General features: G+C 38.7%; 2 protein-coding genes across 5 annotated transcripts in view; one reads left to right on the plus strand and one right to left on the minus strand.

The window, feature by feature from the left end:
- The window catches only part of LOC108094294 (7SK snRNA methylphosphate capping enzyme bin3), a 37,697-nt gene extending 21,083 nt beyond the window's left edge, over positions 1 to 16,614 (minus strand). The window contains exons 1-2 of one of the 3 annotated variants that reach the window (XM_017194798.2): positions 16,418 to 16,614; positions 1,820 to 1,846 (exon numbers count right to left, since the gene is read on the minus strand). The gene's annotated coding sequence lies outside the window, so the exon portion shown is untranslated. Of the gene's footprint in view, positions 1 to 1,819; positions 1,847 to 8,457; positions 8,709 to 16,417 lie in introns of those variants that run through there. The other 2 variants (XM_017194797.2, XM_017194799.2) reach the window with 2 other exon arrangements.
- Positions 16,615 to 17,332: 718 nt separating this feature from the next.
- Positions 17,333 to 22,125, plus strand: LOC108094318 (tetratricopeptide repeat protein 7B). Of its 2 annotated transcripts, none has more exons than XM_017194856.1 (9): positions 17,333 to 17,649; positions 17,722 to 18,007; positions 18,271 to 18,382; positions 18,441 to 19,377; positions 19,478 to 20,026; positions 20,677 to 20,804; positions 20,872 to 20,985; positions 21,063 to 21,259; positions 21,318 to 22,125. In XM_017194856.1, the coding sequence occupies exons 1-9, from the start codon at positions 17,523 to 17,525 to the stop codon at positions 21,448 to 21,450; spliced, it is 2,583 nt and encodes an 860-aa protein (XP_017050345.1). In that variant the 5' UTR covers positions 17,333 to 17,522; the 3' UTR covers positions 21,451 to 22,125. The 2 variants fall into 2 exon arrangements, with proteins under 2 accessions (XP_017050345.1, XP_017050346.1); XM_017194857.1 differs by having other exon boundaries at positions 20,707 to 20,804.
- Positions 22,126 to 22,473: the final 348 nt, after the last annotated feature.

Raw genomic sequence — 22,473 nt, forward strand, 5'->3', positions numbered from 1 at the left:
GAACCCCTGGCTAACTTTTGTTTTAAAGCCCGGCTAGCTTTGTTTCTTCAAGAGTAAAACCACAATATGCTGAAAATAAAAACAAGTAACAGCAGGCGCAAACCGCAGGCCACAATTAACACTACATTTTCCTATGTAAGCTTCGAATGTACTATACGAGAATACCTGCACACAAAGGCAAACACTTTTTCACTCTCCGGAATTTTGTGGTTCTAAACATAGAGAACGAGACGAAATGGACATGTGAAAGAAACATGTTTGGCCAATCGTCATTCCGGCTGTCGTTAACATGGAGGAGTGGTTTTTGCCAGACGTTTAAGGTTGAAATCTAAAATATCGGTCCCCGTTGGACATTTACAAAACGAACAAATTTGCCGCATGTAGCTTTAAGCGGTGGATTGGCTCAATTTCTCTCGTACTTTAAGTTGACCCCAAGTCTCTTTCCCTCTCGATTCACAACACGTGCACTATTAATTTGGCCCATTTCACTAACCGAACATATTAAGTGCACGCGCTCTTCGGAAAGGAAGGCCGCCGAGCGGAAGGAAAAGCTGTCGATAGGCTGAGGGTGGTGAATAAAGGCAGCGCTCATTAACTGCACGCCACTGGAATGGGCTGATTTTCCCCTCCCTCTCCTGATTTTAAAAGGTTGCTTCCTTAAAATAAGAAGAGCTTTTCCCCAACAGCCCTCTCCATCGGCCATATTTATGTTCACTTGAATTTATTGCCTTTTGTGGAACAGCGAGAATTTCATTGGGGCAATAAAACCGGGTATTGATAACCAGAGTTCTTTAGAGGACCACATTCGGCAAAAGATTGTCAGAGGTTTTGACTTTTTTCTATAAAAAAAAATCGCAAAGTAATGTTTTTCCTGAGTTTTAAAGTAGTTGCGTTTAAGAACTTAAGAAATGCAATTTTGAAGTGTTTGTAGGTTTTAGACAGAAAATGCAAGGGTTAAAGCGTGCCAAGTGTTTATATTCAGTTTAATGTTGATGCTCCCTGCCCTTTCAACGCGTGACCAATTTTGCTTGTAGTCGCAACCCGAAATCCCCGAAACTTTCGGATCATCATCACCCGAAACATACATACGCACATCCAGAATCGTTAACATAACTTTCAGCTACTTATAGCGAAATCCGCTTAAAGTGACTGTAACAGCAAGGCGTAGAGAAGTACGGTCGGAGCAACACATACTATACTACAAACTGTAGTATACGCCTATCCAGCCCAAGACGCCTCCTTCTGGCCCACTCATATACCACAGACTTAATACACTTTTGGCCCAGAATCGGGGAAGCAAATGTCGAGCAACTTTATTTTCTCACTAACACAGTAAGCCAACTTCATCTGCACCCGCACCAGCCCAAACGCATATAAAAAAGCTCATTGACTTGAAGATACAACACAACTTTGCTACAAGTTTCGACTAGCGGGGGACTGGGATGGAGGAGGAGGGCCAAGGAGTCACTCGGGGGAAGGGGCAGGAAAACTTGCCAACAAAATATTGCCGACGACATCCGCTTTCCGTTTGGAGACGCCGCGCATCGCTGTTGGTTGCGTGTCAGAAGCCAAAGGCGTCCTGGGACCGTTACAAAAGCTAATAAACGCACACCAACTACACACAAACAAGCACTTACAAAAATTATAGGACATTACAGAAAAGGGAGCACTATGTACAAATATTAAAGAGGAAATGACAAAACCTTTGACTACGAAATTCCCGATCCAAAAAATGCTAATTCTCTTTTTAAGGAATTGAACAAATCTAAACAAAATCAATTTACATATATGAAATTGATAAATATTTAGTGTGACATACCTGTCGCTATTTCTTGACCGTTGATTACTGTAAATAAATAAAATAAGTATTGTTATTTCATATAATAAATATATATATGTAATACATTTTTAGCATACACCTACATAAATAATTATGTATTGGCTTTATTATTGCTCTACCATTATCAATAAAAATATTATCTGAGAAGTTTTTGTTTCTCGCAGGGTTACTTTTAGCTAATCTTAATTTGAACATTTCGTAAGATTTGAATTTTGTATTCCATTTCTTAAAGTTTTAGAGGTTTGTTTTCAGTGCATAGCTAGTGCTCGCTTGGGTCGCAGAACACACACTCATTGTGTTTCATTTGCGAGCGTCACATTGAATGCAAATGGCGCAAATTCAAATTACAAACCAACAATTTCCGCAAAATATGGCTGGCTTTGCTGCTGAATTTAACGCCCTGCCCGCTTCTTAGACCCAAACAAACCTGTCGCATCTCCTGCCTTCACTAAAACATCCAACCGAGCCCATTGTTTTCCCTCATGTACAGTTAATTGCATATTTTATGAACGCGTCCGTTTAAACAGGAATGGAAGGATTTGCAATGTTTGTTATCCTATTTAACCTGGCCCTTCTACTGTTTAAATTCAATTTCACATTTTATTGGCTTTCAAAACGACCCTTCTCTCTTCACTTTTAACGGTAGAAAACAACGATGGATAACAAGTAAAATTCCCCTGAAATTTGAGTCTAATTTACCTTAATACAAAAGTGGGCTTTGGTTAAGGTAAACGATCGTATGATTTCGCTGTTGGGTTAATTTCTTAATGATGTTTAGCAAGAATGCATTTAAGATTGAAAAAAATGTAATATGTGTATACATTTTCCTATATGCTATCCCCATATCTTTCTGTTGTCGCTGCTCCAACTTGAACCACACACACTTTATCTAAGGCAAGAGGGTGGAGGCATAAGAGTCGGAAGATATACAAATCCATAAATGGTATTTCATTATTAAATACATTCACAAAATCGCTTCTCCGCACTTGACGCACTCTCTGGCTTTCCCAGTGTAAACTTAATCAATGAAACATTTTTTTTTCAGGACACATTCCTAAAACTTGCAATATTCCCTGTTAGTTTGGATAAGCAGCGTAACGTTTTAAACAAATTTTTACATAATCTGTTTTTGTTTTTTGCAAGTTTGCTACACAGGTTAGAGTTGAATAACAATATTTTTGTTAAGTCTTGTTGCACACGCAACAGAAATATCTTAGTTAAATAAAAAATCTTAATACGAATTAGGCTAGAGTTTGACTACGCCTTTATCTGTTAAACAACTCCAATTCAACATTCCTTCGCAGCACAGCGAGCGTAGCCATAGAAAGAACTGAGCAAATGGAGAGGAAATTTCTCTTCTCCATTTTCGTACTAAAAAGCCGACCTCAAAATTTGCATGGATCCGACATGCTTAGATTGGCCTGCCTGGAGAAACGAGAAGATGAGTCTGCCTGTTAGCGTTGTTGTTGTTGCTGTTGTTGTGTGTTACACAATATTACGAATAGGCCGGCTGTAAACAATGGATGTGCCTGCCTCCCGACATAAATGTAATGCATATTGAGGCGCACTTTGGAAAGGGAAAAGGATGAAAACCCAGAACCAAGCCAAAAAATCCAGCAAAAACGAACGGGGACAGAGCGTCTAGCGCTTTGACTGTGCCAATTTTCGGAGCGTCGGACGTTCATTACTTTTCTGATGGTTGAAGGGCAACAGAATTTTGTTGGTTCTCTCCCCCTGTTTTTTACCCAGTAACAGCCGAATAAAAGACTGGGTATGTGAAACTTTTAATAATGTAGGTACTGAAAAAGTTATAAACAATCTTGTTTTGCAAATTACATATGAGTCCCTTTATCTTTCAACTGCGTGTATATATAAAATACATATGTATATTACATATAATGTATATATGTATAATATATGTACTGGGTATCTTGCAGTCGAGTCAAAAATTGATGTTGGTTCTCTTTCCAGTTCTCTAGGCAGCCACACAGAGCCACACACAGTTGTTATGGAAAATAAATTGGTTGAGCTTATTTGGTGCACAGGTTTCTCTGATGGGAACGAAATATGACAAGGACCTCAACCGCCAACCGGAGGGCGCTTTTAAAGAAGTAGACGGATGAATGTATTGAAGGAGACCCAGACCTGCGCTGGCTGAGTTTTAATATTTAAACAGGATTTGTTTATGTTAAAAAAAGTCTTTAGGTAAAATAATTTAGGGCAGCCGTTAGAACGATAACCAATTCCATGAACTGTCTCATGCTGTATTATTCTATAACAAAATGTATACTGTCAGATCCCGAAAAAAAATGAATAATTTACTTAACGAGAAAGACATAAGTCGTTAGTATTTTGCGATAATCTTGTTTTTTAGCTGTTAGCAAAGTGCCCTGTTTTTATAGTGCCCTTTTGTATGTTTCAATTGCAGAACCAAAATTCTATTTTGTTTATTTCTTCACATTTTTGATTCCTAGCACTCTTCTGTTGTTTCACTTCCTCAACAGAAAGAGTTTTTTAGATAAAATTTTCCTGCATAAATTGCACTTGCTTTTTGAATATTTTGGCACCCAACACACATTCTGAGGCCTTCATTTAAACAAGAGCTTTTAAAATCGATATTTGTATGCCGAGGAGAGTGTGAGAGTCGGAATTTGGAATGATAAGCCCGTTGAGACCGCATGAACCCGCACGTACACTCACATTATATATAATGTTATTATGTACACACTATATATACACACTCACACACTGGTCTCTATAAAATACTCTAAATCGGCCGATTAAGGGGCACAACTAGTGTGACATTTCAAAAAAATCTTTTTTTTTTTTTCTTTCATATTTCGGTAGATTAAACCTTTAAAAATAACATATTAAAATTTCAAATCGATATCTTAAATAGTTTTTGAGTTATAGCAATTTTAAGAGCAGCCGCTCGTATAGCAGTGAATACGATCAATTTATCTTTAAACGCGTTTTTCTCGAAACTGCATTTTCCGAATTTGCTGCAGTGATAACTCAAAAACTAATGATCCGATCACTGTCAAATTTTTTTTAGATGTTCTATATATAGTCCTCCCTACAATGACCTATCGGTTTTTTGATCCGATCAAAAATCGAATTTTGGCAGGCCAAAAACGACCAAAATTTTGGGAAAAATTCGATTTTTTTTTTAAAACGCCGCCATTTTGTTAATTTTTGATATTTTTTTTTTATTGTAGGTCATTGTATGGACAATATCATCTAGTTTAAAGAGAATTTTTCATTTTTTGATTTCATCCACGGAGAAGGCCGGAATCACTGCAGCAGTTGGGGCACTTTTTTTTTTTTAGCGCCGTTGGAGATCGGCTCTAGCTTAAAAAATATTTAATTTTTTTCTTAAAAAATTTTACTGTATATTCTTCAAACATGTATAAATATATTCTGAAAATTTGAAAAGAATTGATCAAGTAGTTTTTTTTATAAAAATTCCCAAAAATCACCATTTTTTTAGGCCGTCACACTAGTTGTGCCCCTTAACCATTTCAAAACTAAAACTGAACCAAATCACTGTGGTAAGCTTCTTCTCTTTCAACTATTTCCGTTGCATGGTATTACCATCTCCGAGTAATACATAATCACATAATAACTTAATAAATTGACTAATTTTTTATCTATTATCGATATATTATTCGATCTTTCCTACCGCAGCTACATATATGATAGAGTTATCCGATTTTGATAAAATTTAATCCGAAACTCAAAAGTAGTTAGAAAACGCCATCTGGAAGAAATCAAGACGATCTGATCAAAAAAAAACGGCGTAAGAATTTTGTATTTCTTTCTCTCGGGTGGGAGCTATCCGATATAGTCGGCCGATCCGGTCCATTCCGACTTATATATTGAGTGCAATAACTACACAACTTTTGGGAAAAATAAAAAACATTACGCTTATAAGAAGCAACCCTAAGCAAAGAGTACCTTTTAATTTATTTTCAAACGAGAACGGTAAAATTGTGAAAATTAAATAGTACCAACTGCTAATTGTTATTACAACATTTTAAAATGGTTAGCCACGTTGATGAAATGGCAAATTTAAAAGTTGCTTGTCCGCAACATTAAAATCTGAAACACCATATTTGCCACATAGTCAAATAGCAAACCCTTTTTAAAATGTTGTAACTGCAATTAGAGAATTAATTTTAATTCGGTTAACATTTATGATAAATCATGTTTTAGTATCTGTACGGAAAGAACAGCAAACACGGTGATTAGGCATTAAGTGTGCACATCCCAACAAATATGACAAATTATGCTCAATATTATCGTTTTAGATGTACAGATATCCCTTTTCGACTAATTGGAACTTTTAGAGCTCAAGAAGCTCTAACTCTGCCCACTCAGCAGAGTTATGCAAAAACCTCTCATAAATCTTATTGTCTCGAATTCCGTGTTTTGAGAATTTCCTTTTTCTATCGCTGGAAAAGTTGTTCTTTCTCAACCAGACTTCTGCTTTTAATGCTCCTTTTTCGTAGATACTTTTTTTTTTTTTGTTTAATTGACTTGAAAACCAGTTTTATTTGTTTGCAGGCAGAAAAAAAGGCTGCGCAACAGCAACAAGCATTAAAAAGCAAATATAAATTGTGTGCTGCCCAAGTTGGCTCTTGGTTTCGGTTTTGGCTTTACTTTGGTTCTCTTGTCCAGATTTATACCCTCGCAAAAAGTTATTACAATTTCAATGTGAAAAGTTTGATTTGTTTTTTAATACGAAAGACAATCTGCTACTCGCAACTCTACAATTCAATCAATATCTATTTTCTTAGTAAGCAAACGATATCTGATTTCAAGGGTAAGAAAGCTTCGATAAAGTTTAGCGTTCCTTCTTTCAGTTACCTCTTTTTACTCAACTAACACACAAACGAGAGAAGCTTGCGCTCTTTTTTTTCTTATCATAATGCGATTATTTTTGGGCTGCCCGGCGCGTATAAAAGTATAGAAACTTTACGCCATAGCATCCGACTGTTCGAGAGTGTGTCTGATTTCCAGACCAATGTGGGTATATGCGGCTGGAGAGCTCAAAGCTAGAGGAGCTTTAAACTCGTTATTGCCTCCGCCGCTAAGCAGCTTGGTGTGCATCTCTTTCGCGCTCCCTCTCCCAGCATCGCACAGTCCCTTTGTGTTAACCATTGAGTGTCTGATTTTTCGGGATAACTTAGTTTGGTCCCATTAAAGTTCCCTTTAATTAAACATAGACTGGTTCTACCTCATTATGGATGGCCATCCATTCATTATGCTTAAAGTTGAACGAGTTTTTGTGATACGTTAAATTTTAAAATTTGGACCATTAAGACTTAAATTTTAAACAATGTACTGGCTCAGAAGAAATATAAAAAATTAAAATTTAAAAAAATTGAATAATAAAAATAAATACCTTACAAAACTTAAATTATTTCGATTAAAATACCAAATCAAAAGAGAAATTTTATACAAAACGTAAAATAAACCTTTTTATAGCTTCTCAGTGCCTTAAACTCAAGTAAAGAATCATCTAGTGCCGTTTAATTGTTCATACTGCTCATACCACATTAATAATTAGGCCAAACATTTTATTTTGCTTTGACTATTTTCGATCTAAGAATTGCTCTTTATTTTCTCTTTCTCTATTTTGTTCTAGTCGGTCCTCCGTTTTGTTGCACACACAAGCAGCAAGCTTGCGTCAAATGCGCTTGCCTTGTCTAATTTATGCAAATTTAATTGCCGCCAGACATTTTAATGAAATTGAAACATGCCAAGCGGTACGTCGGTGGAGGGCCTTCTGCATGGGGGCGTTGCTGGTTGGTAATTTTTTGTATAACTTAAGATACTGGGCAGATTGCTAACTTATTGAGGTCAGTACGATATTCACATTTTGCTGTGTTTTCCATTGAACGTTCGATTATCGTGGTAAGCGGTTTAAAGGCTAGTTAATTTCCCAAATCTTTACTATAATTTGTGAAATTAAGTGATTATTTTCGCCACATAATTTGGGGGAGCCGCAATTGAAATTCCCAAGTTAAACAGTATATCATGACTGCATTTTTTTTAAGCATAATTACTTATACTTATTAAATACCGTTTATGATATCTGAAGAGGAAGCTGTTTAAACGCTTTAATTTCGTTGCCTTAATTATTTTCCCGCACCTCTGTCCGCTATTGATAAATATTTCTTGCTGTTATTTATAGGATTTCCTTTTATTTTGGTTGCTTTTTTTTTTTTTTTTTTTTTGCTTGTTTGCCCCGTTCATTCGCCGCTCGTTTCATTCCACTTAGTTTTATTTCTCGCACAGTGGTTCGTTGTTTTGCAAAACAAGCAAGCATGGAAGAACATATGCTTTTTCTTGAATGTATACCACTCTCGTCCCACTGTCCGCTCTCTGCGTGCAAATGTCGCCAATGTCGCTGTTGTTGCTTTCGTTGCAAAAGCGAATCAGAAGAAGAGACGGCTCGCTAAAAATCTTTAATTGTTGTTGTTGTGCGCTATTTAAACTCGCGCACAGACACTAAAGTCACTCACACACATGAGAACACTAGACTGCAATTTTGACACTTGCACCCGGGGAAAGAAGGAGGCAGGAAATCTCTTCAATTTAGCAATACTTACGAATTTGGAACGTTTTTAATTAACCAAACTTAAATTTTATGTTTATTTATATTGTCTATTTCTCCGGGATTAGTCACTTGGTTACGCACGACCAATTTTCTGCGCTCTATTGTTTTGCCGTCGGTATTTTCTCACTTCCACTGTGGGCAGCTGCTGCTCTAACGCGTTTTTTTTATTTTTTTGCTCTGTCTCTGATACGTTCGCTCGCCTACGATCCGACTCCGTTCATGTTTTTTTTAAAATGGAACGTTTCACTGCCAAGGCGTTGCGCCGTGGTTGGCTTGGAACGATGTGAAACAGGAACGGAACGCTGCACAGTGAGGCGGAACGCAAAAGTAAGTGGCTAAAAACCAAAAAAGGTGTATTTACCGCGGAGATGTGACTATACAAGACAAAAAATAACTTAATAATTTTTATTAAACAACTTAAAGCAAGAACGCTATGGTGAGATTTTATTCACATACTCATGAACTAATTGGGCAAAAGAAATCGAAATTATTACAAGGCAAGGCAAAACCAAAACTAGTCCCAGACCCACAGTGCAGCGGAATGACGGAACCACTGGTCGGTTGGTTCTTTTATCATTCGTTCGTCCCACTCGCCCGTCTGTCACACTCGCTCTCTCACTGACCGACTGACTCACTGTCTCTCACGCTCTGCGCCGAATGAATTTAACAAACAGTGAGAGAAAAGTTTGTGTGTGTGTGTATTGCGCCATCGCTGTCCGCCTGGCTATCGGTGTGTGTGTCCTCTCTGAGCACATTTCGTTTGTTTACAGTTTTTCGTTTTTGCACTCCGTATTCACAAAGCGGTAGGGTATATACATATTTACCATATTTAAACCGATTAATTGGGGAAAGGTTGTATTTAATTTGTTTTTCGTATTTTAATTTTTAGCGCCGTTTCTTCTCAAACAAAGTACATATTCATTGTATTTTTATATGTATCCATATGTTAAATGTTTGAGTATACATATGGTACATTTCCATTTTATTTATTTTATATGCTTTGGTGTGAAAGTGTTTAAAATTATGTGAATATAGGGTATACAGAAGTCGTATCTCGAAACATAATTAAAATGTGTTGCCCGATGGGGTCTTTTGCTTTTTCTTTTGGGTTTCTGTTTTTCATTGCGTTTGATTGTTTTAAATTGAGATTTGTGTGCCAAAAGCGACGGTGCAGCGTAGTGACGGTTGTCATCTTCTCGTTTTGTTGTTGCTGCCTAAGTGTGTGCAACATATGAACATTTTTATAACAAATTATGGCCAACGCAGAAAATCTCAAAATTCTGTGCATATGCATATAAATATTTATGTATGTAAAATGATGCTGGGACTACGAACTTCTTACAAGTGTGGAATACAACATTTTTACTAGTAATTGTCTTAGGCCGGGTGCCACCTAAAAGAAATAACATACTTCGGTAACTGATTTTTGCACGGTGGAGTTCTAATGGTGGAAAACTTTCTGATTAGCTTTCCCATTTTGTCCCCTTACTAACATGCTCTCATAAATAATGCCCATACTAAGCCAATTAGAGGTCGTCTAATTTTGTCCGGAGCGTGTGCACCTTAGAGCGTGAAGTTATTTAGATACGATCCATAGCCTAGTTTCCCTTCCTCAATTAAGAAAATGGCATTGAAAAAATGTTCACAACTTTTACAATTTATTAAGACAATATTATGGGCTCTGCTTCCGAAGCAAGTCTTTGTTATTTCCACATTATAGCAATGTGTGGCTGATATTTTTTGAGCTCATCCGATGTGCATGCATCATGATCGTATTATCAATCAGCTGGGTTTGTTGCCAAACAATAATCAAATCAGCTTGATGCGGAAGGGTTCAACAATTTACGGAATGTGGCGAATGCATATCTAAGCTGTGCTGACTTACTTACGAACATTATTTAGCGGTAGTGCCAGATATTTTTGAGTACCTTGGTAGGGCAAGTTGGTGTGTAGAATTTTAGTTATTTTTATTATACCCTCGTAGAGGGTGTTATAATTTCAAAAGTTGTGTAGTTATTGCATGAATTATATAAGTGGGATCGGGTCGGAACAGCCGACTATATCGGGTAGCTCCCATTCGAGAGACTAAAAAAAAAATTATAACGCTGTTGTTTTTGATCTTATCGACTTGATTTCTTACAGATGGTGTTTTCGATATTTCCTATGGCAGCTATATGATATACAGTAGAATCCGCTTATAGCGACTTTCAAGGGACCGACGATTTTTCGTCGTTATACCCGGAAGACGCACTAAGCAGAAGCATTTAAGTGTATAAGTCTGTCTGTGGACCAATCAAGCCATCGAGTTTTCGTCGCAATACCCGGACGGACACTATAAGCGGAGTCGTTATAACAGGATTCTACTGTAGTTACCCGATTTTAATAAAATTTGATTAGAAATTCGAAAGTACAAAGTTTAAAAACACCACCTGGAAGAAATCAAGTCGGTATGATCAAAAACAGCGGAGTGATCATTTTTTTCTCTCGTATGGGTGCTATTCGACATAGTCGGATCGGGCGATCAGGCGCGTTCCGACTTATATTATGCGTGCAATAACTACACAAATTTTGGTAAAGTTTCAGCAAGATAGCTTTAAAACTGAGAGACTAGTTTGAAGAGAAACAGACAGACCGACAGACGGACAGACGTATTTCGATTCAGATCTGGATGCTGATCAAGAATATATGTATGTACAGTCGACTCTCGTTAATTCAAACCTGCGATAATTCGAACCTCTCTATAAATCAAAGTTATCACGAGGTCCCTACGAAATCTCTTTATATTTCGAACTAAATCAATACATTTTCATACACTTGGTAATTCGAACGAAAAAATCATTGATATTTAACAAAACCACGCGTTAATTCGATCTCATCAGCGTCTAACACTCGACAATTCAAAGTTGCAGAGAAAAAATTTACCGACAAGTTCACACTTGCCTTTGTTTTTGTTTTGATTATGTAGTTTTTGACGCACACACTTCTTACGAATTGGTTTGTGTAGTTATTCAGTTACTGTTACTCTTTCGTTGGTATGCATATTAAAAGTTAATGTTAGCTATGAGCCCTAGAAAGTATAAAGAACCTTTGGCAGAGGTGTCAGTTAAGGAAGCAAGATCCTCATTTGATACCTTACAAAGCTTATGTCTACAAAACGAAAGTGATGAAAAAGTATTTCAGGCACTTTTTCTCTTAAAAAAAGTTATTGAGCAGTGTTAGCAGCAGAATTGTGCTTTAAAGCAAGCCAGTATAACAAAGTTCTTTCGAAAATTTCGAAATTTCGAACCATTTGATATTTCAAACACTCGATAATTCGAAATATTTCATGAGTCCCTCGAGTTTCGAATTAACGAGAGTCGACTGTATATACATTATGGGGTCTGAGGTGTTTCCTTCACTGCGTTTCAACCTTCTGACTGAAATTGTAATGCCCTTTGCTCTGCAAGGGTATAAAAAGAAAAGAGTGCAGATAAACAATTTTAAAAGGAGTGGCATCTTCCGATGATCTCGAAGTCCATAAAAAACAGCCTAGGCTGGTGGGGGAAATTAGCCATGCCCACTTATTAACAAAGCCGTTTGGTGTGTATTTATCCCAAGTATCCAAATCATGAAACCACAAATCCGTATCATCAAAACTATGCTTGTCAAAGAATTTCGGGGTTTTTGGGTGCAAGAAGTCCAAATCCAAATTATTATACCAATTATCTGTGTCGAAAAACTATGGGCGCCAAAGAATCTTGCATTTTTGGCGTAAAGGTGGGCGGGACACTTTTTTTAAAACTTACTTTGCTGCGTATTTCTCACCAGACCTGCAATTCCAATATTACTCTTAATGTCTTCGAGATCTCGACGTTTATACAAAAAGAAAGTGAACACGCAACAAGGATGGAAAAAAGTTAAATATATGATCCCAATTTTTGCTACATAAAACCTGTGTGCACCACAGAATTTCTCGGTTTATGCGCGTAGTAGTGCGAATCTACTTTTGAATCTCAGTATTGTAGCTCCTCTATGAACGGACAGGCAAACAGACAGAAATTGATCGACTCGACTGATGAATCAAGAAATATATTTATTTTTTGGTAAGTGCCTATTTTCTTTTCTTTGTTTTTCTGGAAATAAATGGTACCTTGGAGTTTTTTTAACTCTAAATACATACTTTTTGAAAATGATTTAAAAGCCCAACTAAAAATTTACTACCCTACTTATGGACATGTGATAAAAAAGTGTATAGACACATTGCATTATTATTTATTAAAATCGTTTTTCTCAGAAAAAGGACTCTCGTACAGTAAAACAAACATTAAGAAGACTTTTAATAAGCAACGGAATAAAAATAAAACAATGAAAAAATTGATGAGCAAAAAAAAAAAGTAGAACTGACGTTGTTTTTTTAGTGCACAAAACTTTGTCAACCATAAAGCAGCAACGCTAACATAATCGAGAGCAATATCAACAATACAACCGCAGTACAAGTGAAAAGTGGAGCCAGAGCGAAAAAATTGCAAGCAAAACTATAAATAGCGACACAATGTGATAAGCGCACAAATGGGAACGTCGAACGGCCTGGGCCCATTGCCACCCGGGGAGCGAAGAGTGGAGACTCAGAGGAGAATGTTTGACACAGCCACAGCAGCGGTCGGAAAACCAGCAGCCAATATCAGTAACCTCCACAACCCGGCAAGCACTTGCGCCAGGACCAACTTAGCACTATTTATCAGAAGCCATATTTTATATGTATGCAAATCTCTTTATTTTCCTAAAATTACATATTACAAATTGTTTTCCAGTTAGGAATATCGGTTTATATAATAGGTTAAGGAAGCACTTGTCAATTCAGGACCAACAGACGAGACGATCTATTTTGAGATCTTGTGAACTATAAATGGTAGAATATAACAATATATGTACGTACATATGTACATATTAAAAGTATAATACATAGTTGATCGTAATAACCCAAAAAATCTGTGGCGCCCCAAGTTTTAACAACATTTTTTTTTTATTATTTGGATTCTAGTTGTAAATACGCAGCGAACAAAGTTTTTAAAATTTTGCCACGCCTTCCTTTACGCCCACTAGTTTGGATAAATATTGAATTTGTTTATCCGGGTAACGAGTATCTGAGTGTCACAGCAACCGTTGTCTTAAAACTTAAACTTATAAAATTAAAATAAATAGCCTAATATTTGTCAATGTGTTCAAAGGGCTTTTCTCGATTTCGTATCTCTTTCCAGGATTACAATAATACATTTTGCTTTCATTTTTTTAAGAAAACAAAAACTAACAATGTGTGTTTATTTGTTAACATAGCAAAAGACAACAGGTTCGTTGACCAGTCACCGATCGTTCAGAGAGAAAATATAAAAGATAACAATTAATCGGGTGTTTCGACATCGAAATACTTCTGGTCATAGGTATAGGTAAAAATATTTTGCTTGCCCAAATACCCTTGCAAATGGTATTATAATTTCAGTCCGAAATTTTGCAAGCTCGGTGAAGGAGGCTTCTCAGACCCCATAAAGTATATCTCTATATATTAGGTTGTTTGGTAATGACACACCGGTTTTTACATTCAAATTTCACGCTTCGCTTGTGAAGTCAAATATAATCGTATCTGGCAATGCTGTATATCGTTTGAAAGGTAGGTATTGGTATCAATAAATATCGAATGAGTTAAGAAAAGTATGGTATCATTCAAACAGCATTTAAATTACCTTTCCATTAATACCAAAAGTTAAAAGAAGCAAGTTCAAGTTTCGAATATATTTCACTTTTATTATTGTCAAAATATATATGCCGACCAGTGTATATAGAATTAACGGATATAAAATGATAACATCGTTGGTTTTCATCAGAACATTTTTGGAATAAAGAGTTTTTTAACGACTCTTGAATAACAAATAAAATTTAATCGAAATCGGACGACTATATAGCTGCCATATAAACAATAGTCAAAAATATGGAAAATTAATAGAAAGGTCGTCGTAGCTTCAATGTTGTTTAGGCTTTGTGTATTCTGTTCGAAATATTTGATGAATGCAAGGGTATATAAGCTTCGGCTTGCCGAAGCTAGCTTCCTTTCTGGTTTTTTCTAAAGCTAATAACTTTTGCAATTTTCATTTTTTTTCTGATCCTAGTCATTTTATGCACAATAATGTACACTTTAAGAATCTTTTTGGTTTTTGTGTTTCCGATTACCCGTTTTGGCTGAATCACTTTCGTAAGCGGGACACCTTTTCGCCGACATGCCGCCACTGAGGAACGCCCCCTCCCGCGCCTTTTTTCATTTTTTCGATTTTGAAATATTTTTTTTTTCAAAATAAATATGTTTTCAAATAAAGTTAAAAATTTCAGCTTTTTATCTTTAACCGTTTTCTCAAAAAAATTTTTTTTTTAAAGTGTATTTTTTCGGCCCCACAAGGTGAGAACCTGCCTTAAATTATATATTTATTGTATGTATGTTTTTATGTCCATACATACCTATTCCAGATATGTATGAATCTGTGAAATCTGTGAAACCGAATTAATTTCAAATCAATTTTTTTTTGAGTGCACAACCGGCAACACATTGTTAGGTATTCTTCTGTCCCACTTCTTTACTGCATCTCTATCTCTTTTCCGGACATCAAGTCTTCGAATCTTTACTTGCTCTTGGAGTACCGTTACGCTTAACCGCCATGAGTATGTGTGCATTTGCGGTTGCGCCTCTTGTTTCGTTCTTTTCTTCTGCTCTCTACCACCGTCCACCACCCATAACTCTTTATATTGCCCCACAATCAGCCACCTGCTGGTCGTGCACAACAACTGAATCAAGCGGTGGGGCTGGTCTTGGTTTGTATAAGCAAATTTTTAATGTTGGTTAAATAATTTTAAATCGAAAATTTCCCAAATCTGGTATATATATAGTATTTATTACATATACATAGTTCGACTGATATCTCCACATGTTTATGTAGTAACCCCCTGGTTGTACGAGCAGAAAAAATCCCACAGTGCGAAGCTGTAATGCCCTTTCTTCTCGGCTCCCACTTCCATTACTCATTTCCCACTTATTCGCCACCAGCTCTTGCCTTGTAATTATTGTCATTACGTCATAAGCAGGCAGAACCGCGACGTCGCACTGCAAGTCCACTTACTGGGTCCCCCTCCAGCCCCCCGTTCCTTGCCACCCAAAGCCTCCCGCCCCCTTCTACGCCTGGGACTTTGTTTTGATTTGCCGTGGCTTTTAATTTGGCGCGTCGCTGGTGCGTTTAAAAGAATTCCTCCGTTGCCCCATTTTCAGAACACACGAACAGGGAGAATTGCAAAGATTCTCTCTGCGCTAAGGAAAGGGGTCGTATGTGAGAAACGGGGAAGAGCCTGAGGACCCGGTGTCTTTATCTTTGATGGCTCTTTCGCGCTTTTTTAATGTGCATTTAAATGTTTGCTTTACGTAATAATTTGTTATTTTATTGTTGGTACATGCTATGAATCGCTAATGGGAAGCCCATTTCGCAGTGTTTTGACAAGCAACAAATAAATAAAAGCCCAGAAAAAATAGAAGCCTGGCAATTAACTTTGACATCTGACGAGCACGCGATAAAAGTTATCGATGACTGGCGGATGGGCGTAGGGGGCGGGGCAGGGCTAACCAATTTGAGGGCTTAAATGAAACGTAAAGCCGGAAACATAAGTGCATTCGTAATTGCAAAGCCAAAGGACAAGAGGGAACTTCCAATTGGAAGATTGAATTTTATAAAGAAATCACTCTCACTTTTATTCATTTTCTTTTTCCGCTATCTCTGTCCCTTTCCAACAGATTGCTTTTTGTGTGCCCGCTGTAATACAACAACACAAACCTCGAAAACAGCTGAGCGGCTGTCTCACGCACACAAAGCCACACACGTGCAGTGCTTTTAGTCAAATCATTAAAAAAAAAAAGTTGACGTATTCAAGCCGGATCGACTTACCCCTTGATGCCGAGAGATTTTTCGGAACGACTGTTCAGGGGAAAAAACTTTTGTTCTTGAGCGTAGGACGCGCTCTTTTTTATTAATCTTTTTAAATTAGACACAAATTTGAACAATTTTATTGCAAATTTCCGCACAAATATTTAATTGCTTGAAGAGACACAATCGCGTAAATCTTTCACAAGCAAACATTTTTTTTTACTAACATCAGTGTTACCATTTTGTAAAATTCCATTGTTGGCACTTAGCTTTTTCTTTCACTTTGTAAGGAATGGGTTGGAGCCTCGGATTAGCCAATTAAATGTTACATCTTAAAAATTCTGTTAAAAAGAGGAAAACTACAATGTTTATATTTATTTATATTTATAAAAAAAATTATACATCCAGAGCAAAGCTTCCCAGGTTGTAACCCAAGAACAACCGATAGAGTTGTTAAAAAAAAAAAGAAAGACAATGACAATTTTGGGGCGGCTACTTTCTCGAGATGCGTGGAGGAAATATCGGTGAACCCGACGGAGCTTTTGGACTTTGAAATGGCCTAGCTTGTGGCGGGAGAATACTACGGATCAGTTCAGGAGGTAAAAACACTAAGATTTATTAACAGATCTCAGAATGTGAAACGGAAAAGTTATATGTACCACGACCTATGGGCAAATACACAAGGTTGCATTAAATTTATTTTTGATAAAATGCAAATGGTATTTACATTCAAAAAAAAAAAAAAAAGCTGACTAATAATATTATAAAAATTATATAATATTATTATATTATATTACATTAACTAAATTAAAGACCCAATAGTGTTTAAATCAACAGAATTGACTGGTAATAACATCCTGCCAACACTGATTCAGACTTGGCATAACAGCACGCAGTTAAGAGAAACATCGATAACAAATATTATCGATAGCATCCATTGCCATATGTGACAAAGAAGAAGAGGAAGGAAAACACGAAAAAGTCCAATGTTTGTGAAATAATTCGATTAGCGTTCAAGGAGAATGCTGTAGACGCAAACGAGGAGTCAACGACCAAACGAACCCACTTCCCTACACAGGAAGCACCGATATCGTCACCCCAGCCAGCTTGCCTGTCCTTCAAACTGATGGCCAACAGAAACATGCGTAACACCACCAAAGTGGAGGCCCTTATCGAAAGTTGCCGCAGCGAGGGCAAGTGGCAGCGGGTCATAGAACTGACGGACGAGCTGAAGACCGGGTCACCGCACAATGGTAAGTAGGCTAGTGCGGATTGGAGCTAATGCTATTTCTAATGCAATAACCCCCATTTCCATTCTGGTTTAGAGTGCCTAGCCAACTTTCTGGTGGGCGAGGCTCGTCTGGAGAACTACCTGGAAGACAACGCACTCGCCTCTGCCGACTCCAACTTCGGGCGCGCCAAAGCTGGCTTAGCCGAGGCCCGGCGCTTCCTTAACCTGGCGCTGGGGGAAAGCGGCCAGAAGGCGGGCATTGCTCTGGACGCCTATCTGCTGCTAGCCAAGCTGTGCTTCGCATGCGGCGAGTATGAACAGAGCCTTGACAACTTTGTCAAGGCCGAGCTCAACACTCTGGCCGAGAAGGAACTGACCCTGTAAGTTGGCGTCTATTTCTTCTAAATACTTAGACCCCCTGTTTAACTACATCCTGCAAACTATAACTAACATTATCATGTTGTTATCATGATTTTAATGTAAAGTCTGGCATGTCAAGTTTTGGATATTTTGGAAAATGTATTTATATATCAATGCAACCAATTTTAGGTAGCTTTTGCATTTTTTCTAGTCATAGATTTAAGGTCAAAAAGCTTCAAAAAGTATTTATCTCATCTTAATCTAATATCTTGATTCTAAACAGTCGCAGTCTCAAGATCCTGGCCGAGTCCTATGCCATTAAGGGCTTGTGCCTGGAGCAGCAAACCTCGAAGCCATCTTCAAAGTTTAAGAAGGCAGAAAAGGACACGGAAATGGTAGGACCGCAGTCGTTTTCTTGGTACCTCTGGTTAATTCTTTTATTCTTAATTATAGATTACCTGCTTCGAGCGCGCAACAGATCTGGGCCTACTCTATCTGCAGGAGTACGACATAGTGAGTGGGAGCAGCTCCTCCAACAACTCCACCGCTGGCTCCACGTTGAACGTAAACGCGTCCAGTGTGCAGCCCTCAAGCAGCAGCTTTGCAATCAGCAGCACAATACCTGCTAGTGGACCCAGTGGACTTGAGGTGAACCGCCGAATGGGCGCTATTCTGGAAACGGCGCTGCAGCGGGCGCCTATAGTGCTTATCAAGACGGAAAAGCTTCAGGAGGCCGTTGAGCGGTACCGCATAATGCTGAACGCCATTGAGACCCGAGCAACTCAATCGTTGCGGCTCACTCTCGCCCGTCAGCTGGCCGAGGTGCTTTTAAGGGGGGTGTCGGGCACGATTTATGCTCCTCCCTTCACCGGAAAGTCAGGCGGTGGGACTTTGCGCGGGGGATCGTCCAAGAAGCTTTGGAAGCCGAGAAAGTATGCAGCCCGCCAGCAGTTCAATCCGAGAAACCAGCAGGAGGAGGTCATACTGCTGCTGCTCATCGCCGAGGCTCTGGCAGTGAGAGATACTGTACTCTCGCAGAGTCCTGAATTTAGGCAGGCCCGTCAGCACGCCATGGGCAACGTGACAGCAGTATACGATCTTCTGACCTTAGCTACTGTGCGATGGGGCCTTGTTCAGCTCTTGAACGAGTCCTTCGAGAAGGCACTAAAGTTCAGCTTTGGCGAGCAGCACGTGTGGCGGCAGTACGGACTGAGTCTGATGGCCGCCGAGAAGCACTCGCACGCCCTGAGGGTCCTGCAAGAGTCAATGAAGCTGACGCCTAGCGATCCGCTGCCTTGTCTTCTGGCCTCGCGCCTCTGCTACGAGAGCCTGGAGACGGTTAAGCAGGGACTTGACTACGCTCAACAAGCGCTCAAGCGCGAAGTGAAGGGTGAGTTGGTTCAGGCTTTACTGAAGGTTTATTTTTTAAGACCCGCAAAGTTGTTGTTGTCTTGAAACGATTATTCGAATTTTGTGTGTTGCACTTGTAGGTCTGCGCCCATCGCGCAGTCAACTATTCGTGGGCATCGGGCACCAACAGTTAGCCATCCAATCGAATCTTAAGAGCGAGCGGGACGCGTGCCATAAACAGGCCCTGGATGCGCTCGAGCGGGCTGTGCAGCTGGACGGGAACGATCATCTGGCTGAGTACTACTTGTCGCTGCAGTACGCGCTCCTAGGACAGCTTCCGGAGGCGTTGGCCCACATCCGGTTCGCACTGGCGCTGCGTATGGAGCACGCTCCCTGCCTGCACCTGTTTGCGCTGCTATTGACGGCATCGCGACGTCCGCGAGAGGCACTGGGTGTGGTGGACGATGCGCTTCACGAGTTTCCGGACAACCTGCAGCTTCTGCACGTTAAGGCCCATCTGCAGCTGCATCTAGAGGATGCGGAGACGGCCCTAAGCACGGTGCAGCATATGCTGGCCGTGTGGCGGGATGTCTATGAAGCCCAGTTGTCGGGAGAGGAGGAGAAACACTCGGATACCAAGAGCGGAGTTCACTTGGCCCATTCCTCACAGATGTCGGACAAGGATTCGAGTAAGTACCTGCTGGCTGGCGTCTGTATTTATCTTATGCATATCTCTCTAATAATGTGAATGTTCTGTGTATATACACTCGTGTATATATATATATCTGTATCCCAACCTCTGCGGAATGTGTGTATTGTACATAACAAACAAACCAAATTCGCATAAATAATTGTAAGTTTGCTAACGAAAGATTTCGGTTTAACTAAGGTTCGATCGCAATCGCATGTGGATCAAACTTGGTTAGCACCGTGATCTGCTTATCCATTTTCCCGATTCCATTGCTTGCTTTAAGCCTATCTGCTACTTACTTTATTATGCTATACTGTTCACTACTTTGTCATGATATATTGTAAAATATGTATTTTTTTATTATCGTACCATGCTCTATTACAGTTTAAATCACTTTTCTTTTTACGACTTAAGTCCAAAAAACAAAGCGGAAGCATAAATAATATCTTAGAAATCAACAAAATTCGTATACACAAATTAGTTTTGTTATTGAGAATGTTTTGCCTGAGATCCCCAGCTGTTAGACAACTCTGTTTAGCCTTGAAATATTTTATAACTCGACCGCCTATTTTGAATTCCAGCCTGCTACTTGTGTTTACTTAGTATTTAACTTGTATCATCCTAGTAATATGTTGTTTTCCTTTGAAGATTCCGTGTACGCTGCTTCCCTGGCTGCAGTTTCCCGTGTGGAACAGGCTCTGAGTGAAGCAGCCAGCTCGCTGAGCTCGTTTACCCAACGTCCTGGGCCCCGAAGACCGTGGATGCTCCAAATTGAGGTACCCAAACCTATTGAAGCCATATTAGTTGTTTGAAGTTAAATCTCGCTTAACTCGTCCGTTATAGATTTGGCTTCTGCTAGCTGATGTCTATTTGCGTATCGATCAACCGAACGAGGCACTCAACTGCATACACGAGGCTTCCCAGATATATCCGCTCTCGCATCAAATCATGTTTATGGTAGGTTCCCATAATGGATAGCTAACTATTATATTGAAGATTAGAATTTGATTTGAATAAAATCCTTTTATTTTTAGCGAGGTCAAGTGCATGTCTATTTGGAGCAGTGGTTTGATGCCAAGCAATGTTTCCTTAATGCTGTTGCCGCCAATCCCAATCATACGGAAGCTTTGCGCGCCCTGGGGGAGGCGCATCTAATTCTGGGCGAGCCTAGGCTGGCAGAGAAAATGCTTAAGGATGCCGCTAAGCTGGATCCAAGCTGCCCGATGATATGGTAAGCTCCAATAAAAGCTTATAGATGATAAACCCAGGTTAAATTTTGTATTCAACAGGTTTGCTTTGGGCAAGGTGATGGAAACCCTGGGGGACTTCCATGCCTCCGCCGATTGCTTCGCCACATCGCTGCAGCTGGAACCGTTCTGTCCGGTGCTACCCTTCACGTCGATACCGCTGGTCTTTGAATAGGAACTTTATTTCGTCTCCCCTACGATTTGATTGTAGCAGATTCAACCTAAACTAACCTCAAAGTGAACAGCAATATTACTTACTATATACATAAATATAATTACATATTCGAAAGTCCACATTCTAACTTATATCTAACCTTGGTTATAAGGTATTGTTGAGCTGCAGTATTAGAACAACAATGGTTTAAATATTGTATGTACGTGCGTGTATATGTAAATTATTAGCTAGAATTGTTCAAGTTTATGTGTAAAAATGCGTGTAGGTTTTTTGTTGTATTCAATAATAAATACAAAAGCCTATTGCTTTTCTCGCTCCCAAAAATAAAGTTTTTCGACATTGGATTTATATAACTTCATCAAATGTTAATTATTGCATAAATATTTGTTTGATAAAGATGTATATTTATTTGTGAGTTTTTTAATGTATAACTTTTGGTTGCAATCTGAAAAGAAGCTTCGGCATTGATTGCCTTTTTGTTCACTTTGAATTTAATCAAAGCCCAGTATATTCTTTGTCACTAGTCAGTTTCAAATAAATGTACATACCTATTTCGGATTTATATGATATGATTTATTTAGAAAAATTACAAGGGTGTAAAACTTTGTTTTAAGACTACTTTTAATTAAAATAAACCATGCACCTTGTAGAGGATATCTATTTCCAAAAATTGAATTGAATAACATGCGTATACGTTCCTTTCGAAGATTTTAAAAATAAAAATGTCCCCCAAAGCGTTGGATGAGTTTCACCATGTTATTTCAAGACTTTCTCCTCCCACTGTCCTTGTTTTGTTTTTAGCCGATTGCCTAACTCTTTTTGAAGCCTCTCACTTTCCGCAAGGACTAATTGACGCCAATAATTTCCGCATTCTGTGCTAAAGGCCAAAAACAGACTTCTATAATGCCAAGGAGAGGGCATTTTGAGTTGGGGTGGCATTTGGTTTGGGCTTGGTGGGTCTGGTGGCGTTGCCAAGGACAACTAGCATATGGCCAATCAATGAAAAAATAAACAAGCCAGTCG

Source organism: Drosophila ficusphila, unplaced genomic scaffold, assembly GCF_018152265.1.
Source record: "Drosophila ficusphila isolate 14025-0441.05 unplaced genomic scaffold, ASM1815226v1 contig_414, whole genome shotgun sequence".
In the NCBI taxonomy this organism is placed as follows: Eukaryota; Metazoa; Arthropoda; class Insecta; order Diptera; family Drosophilidae; genus Drosophila; species Drosophila ficusphila.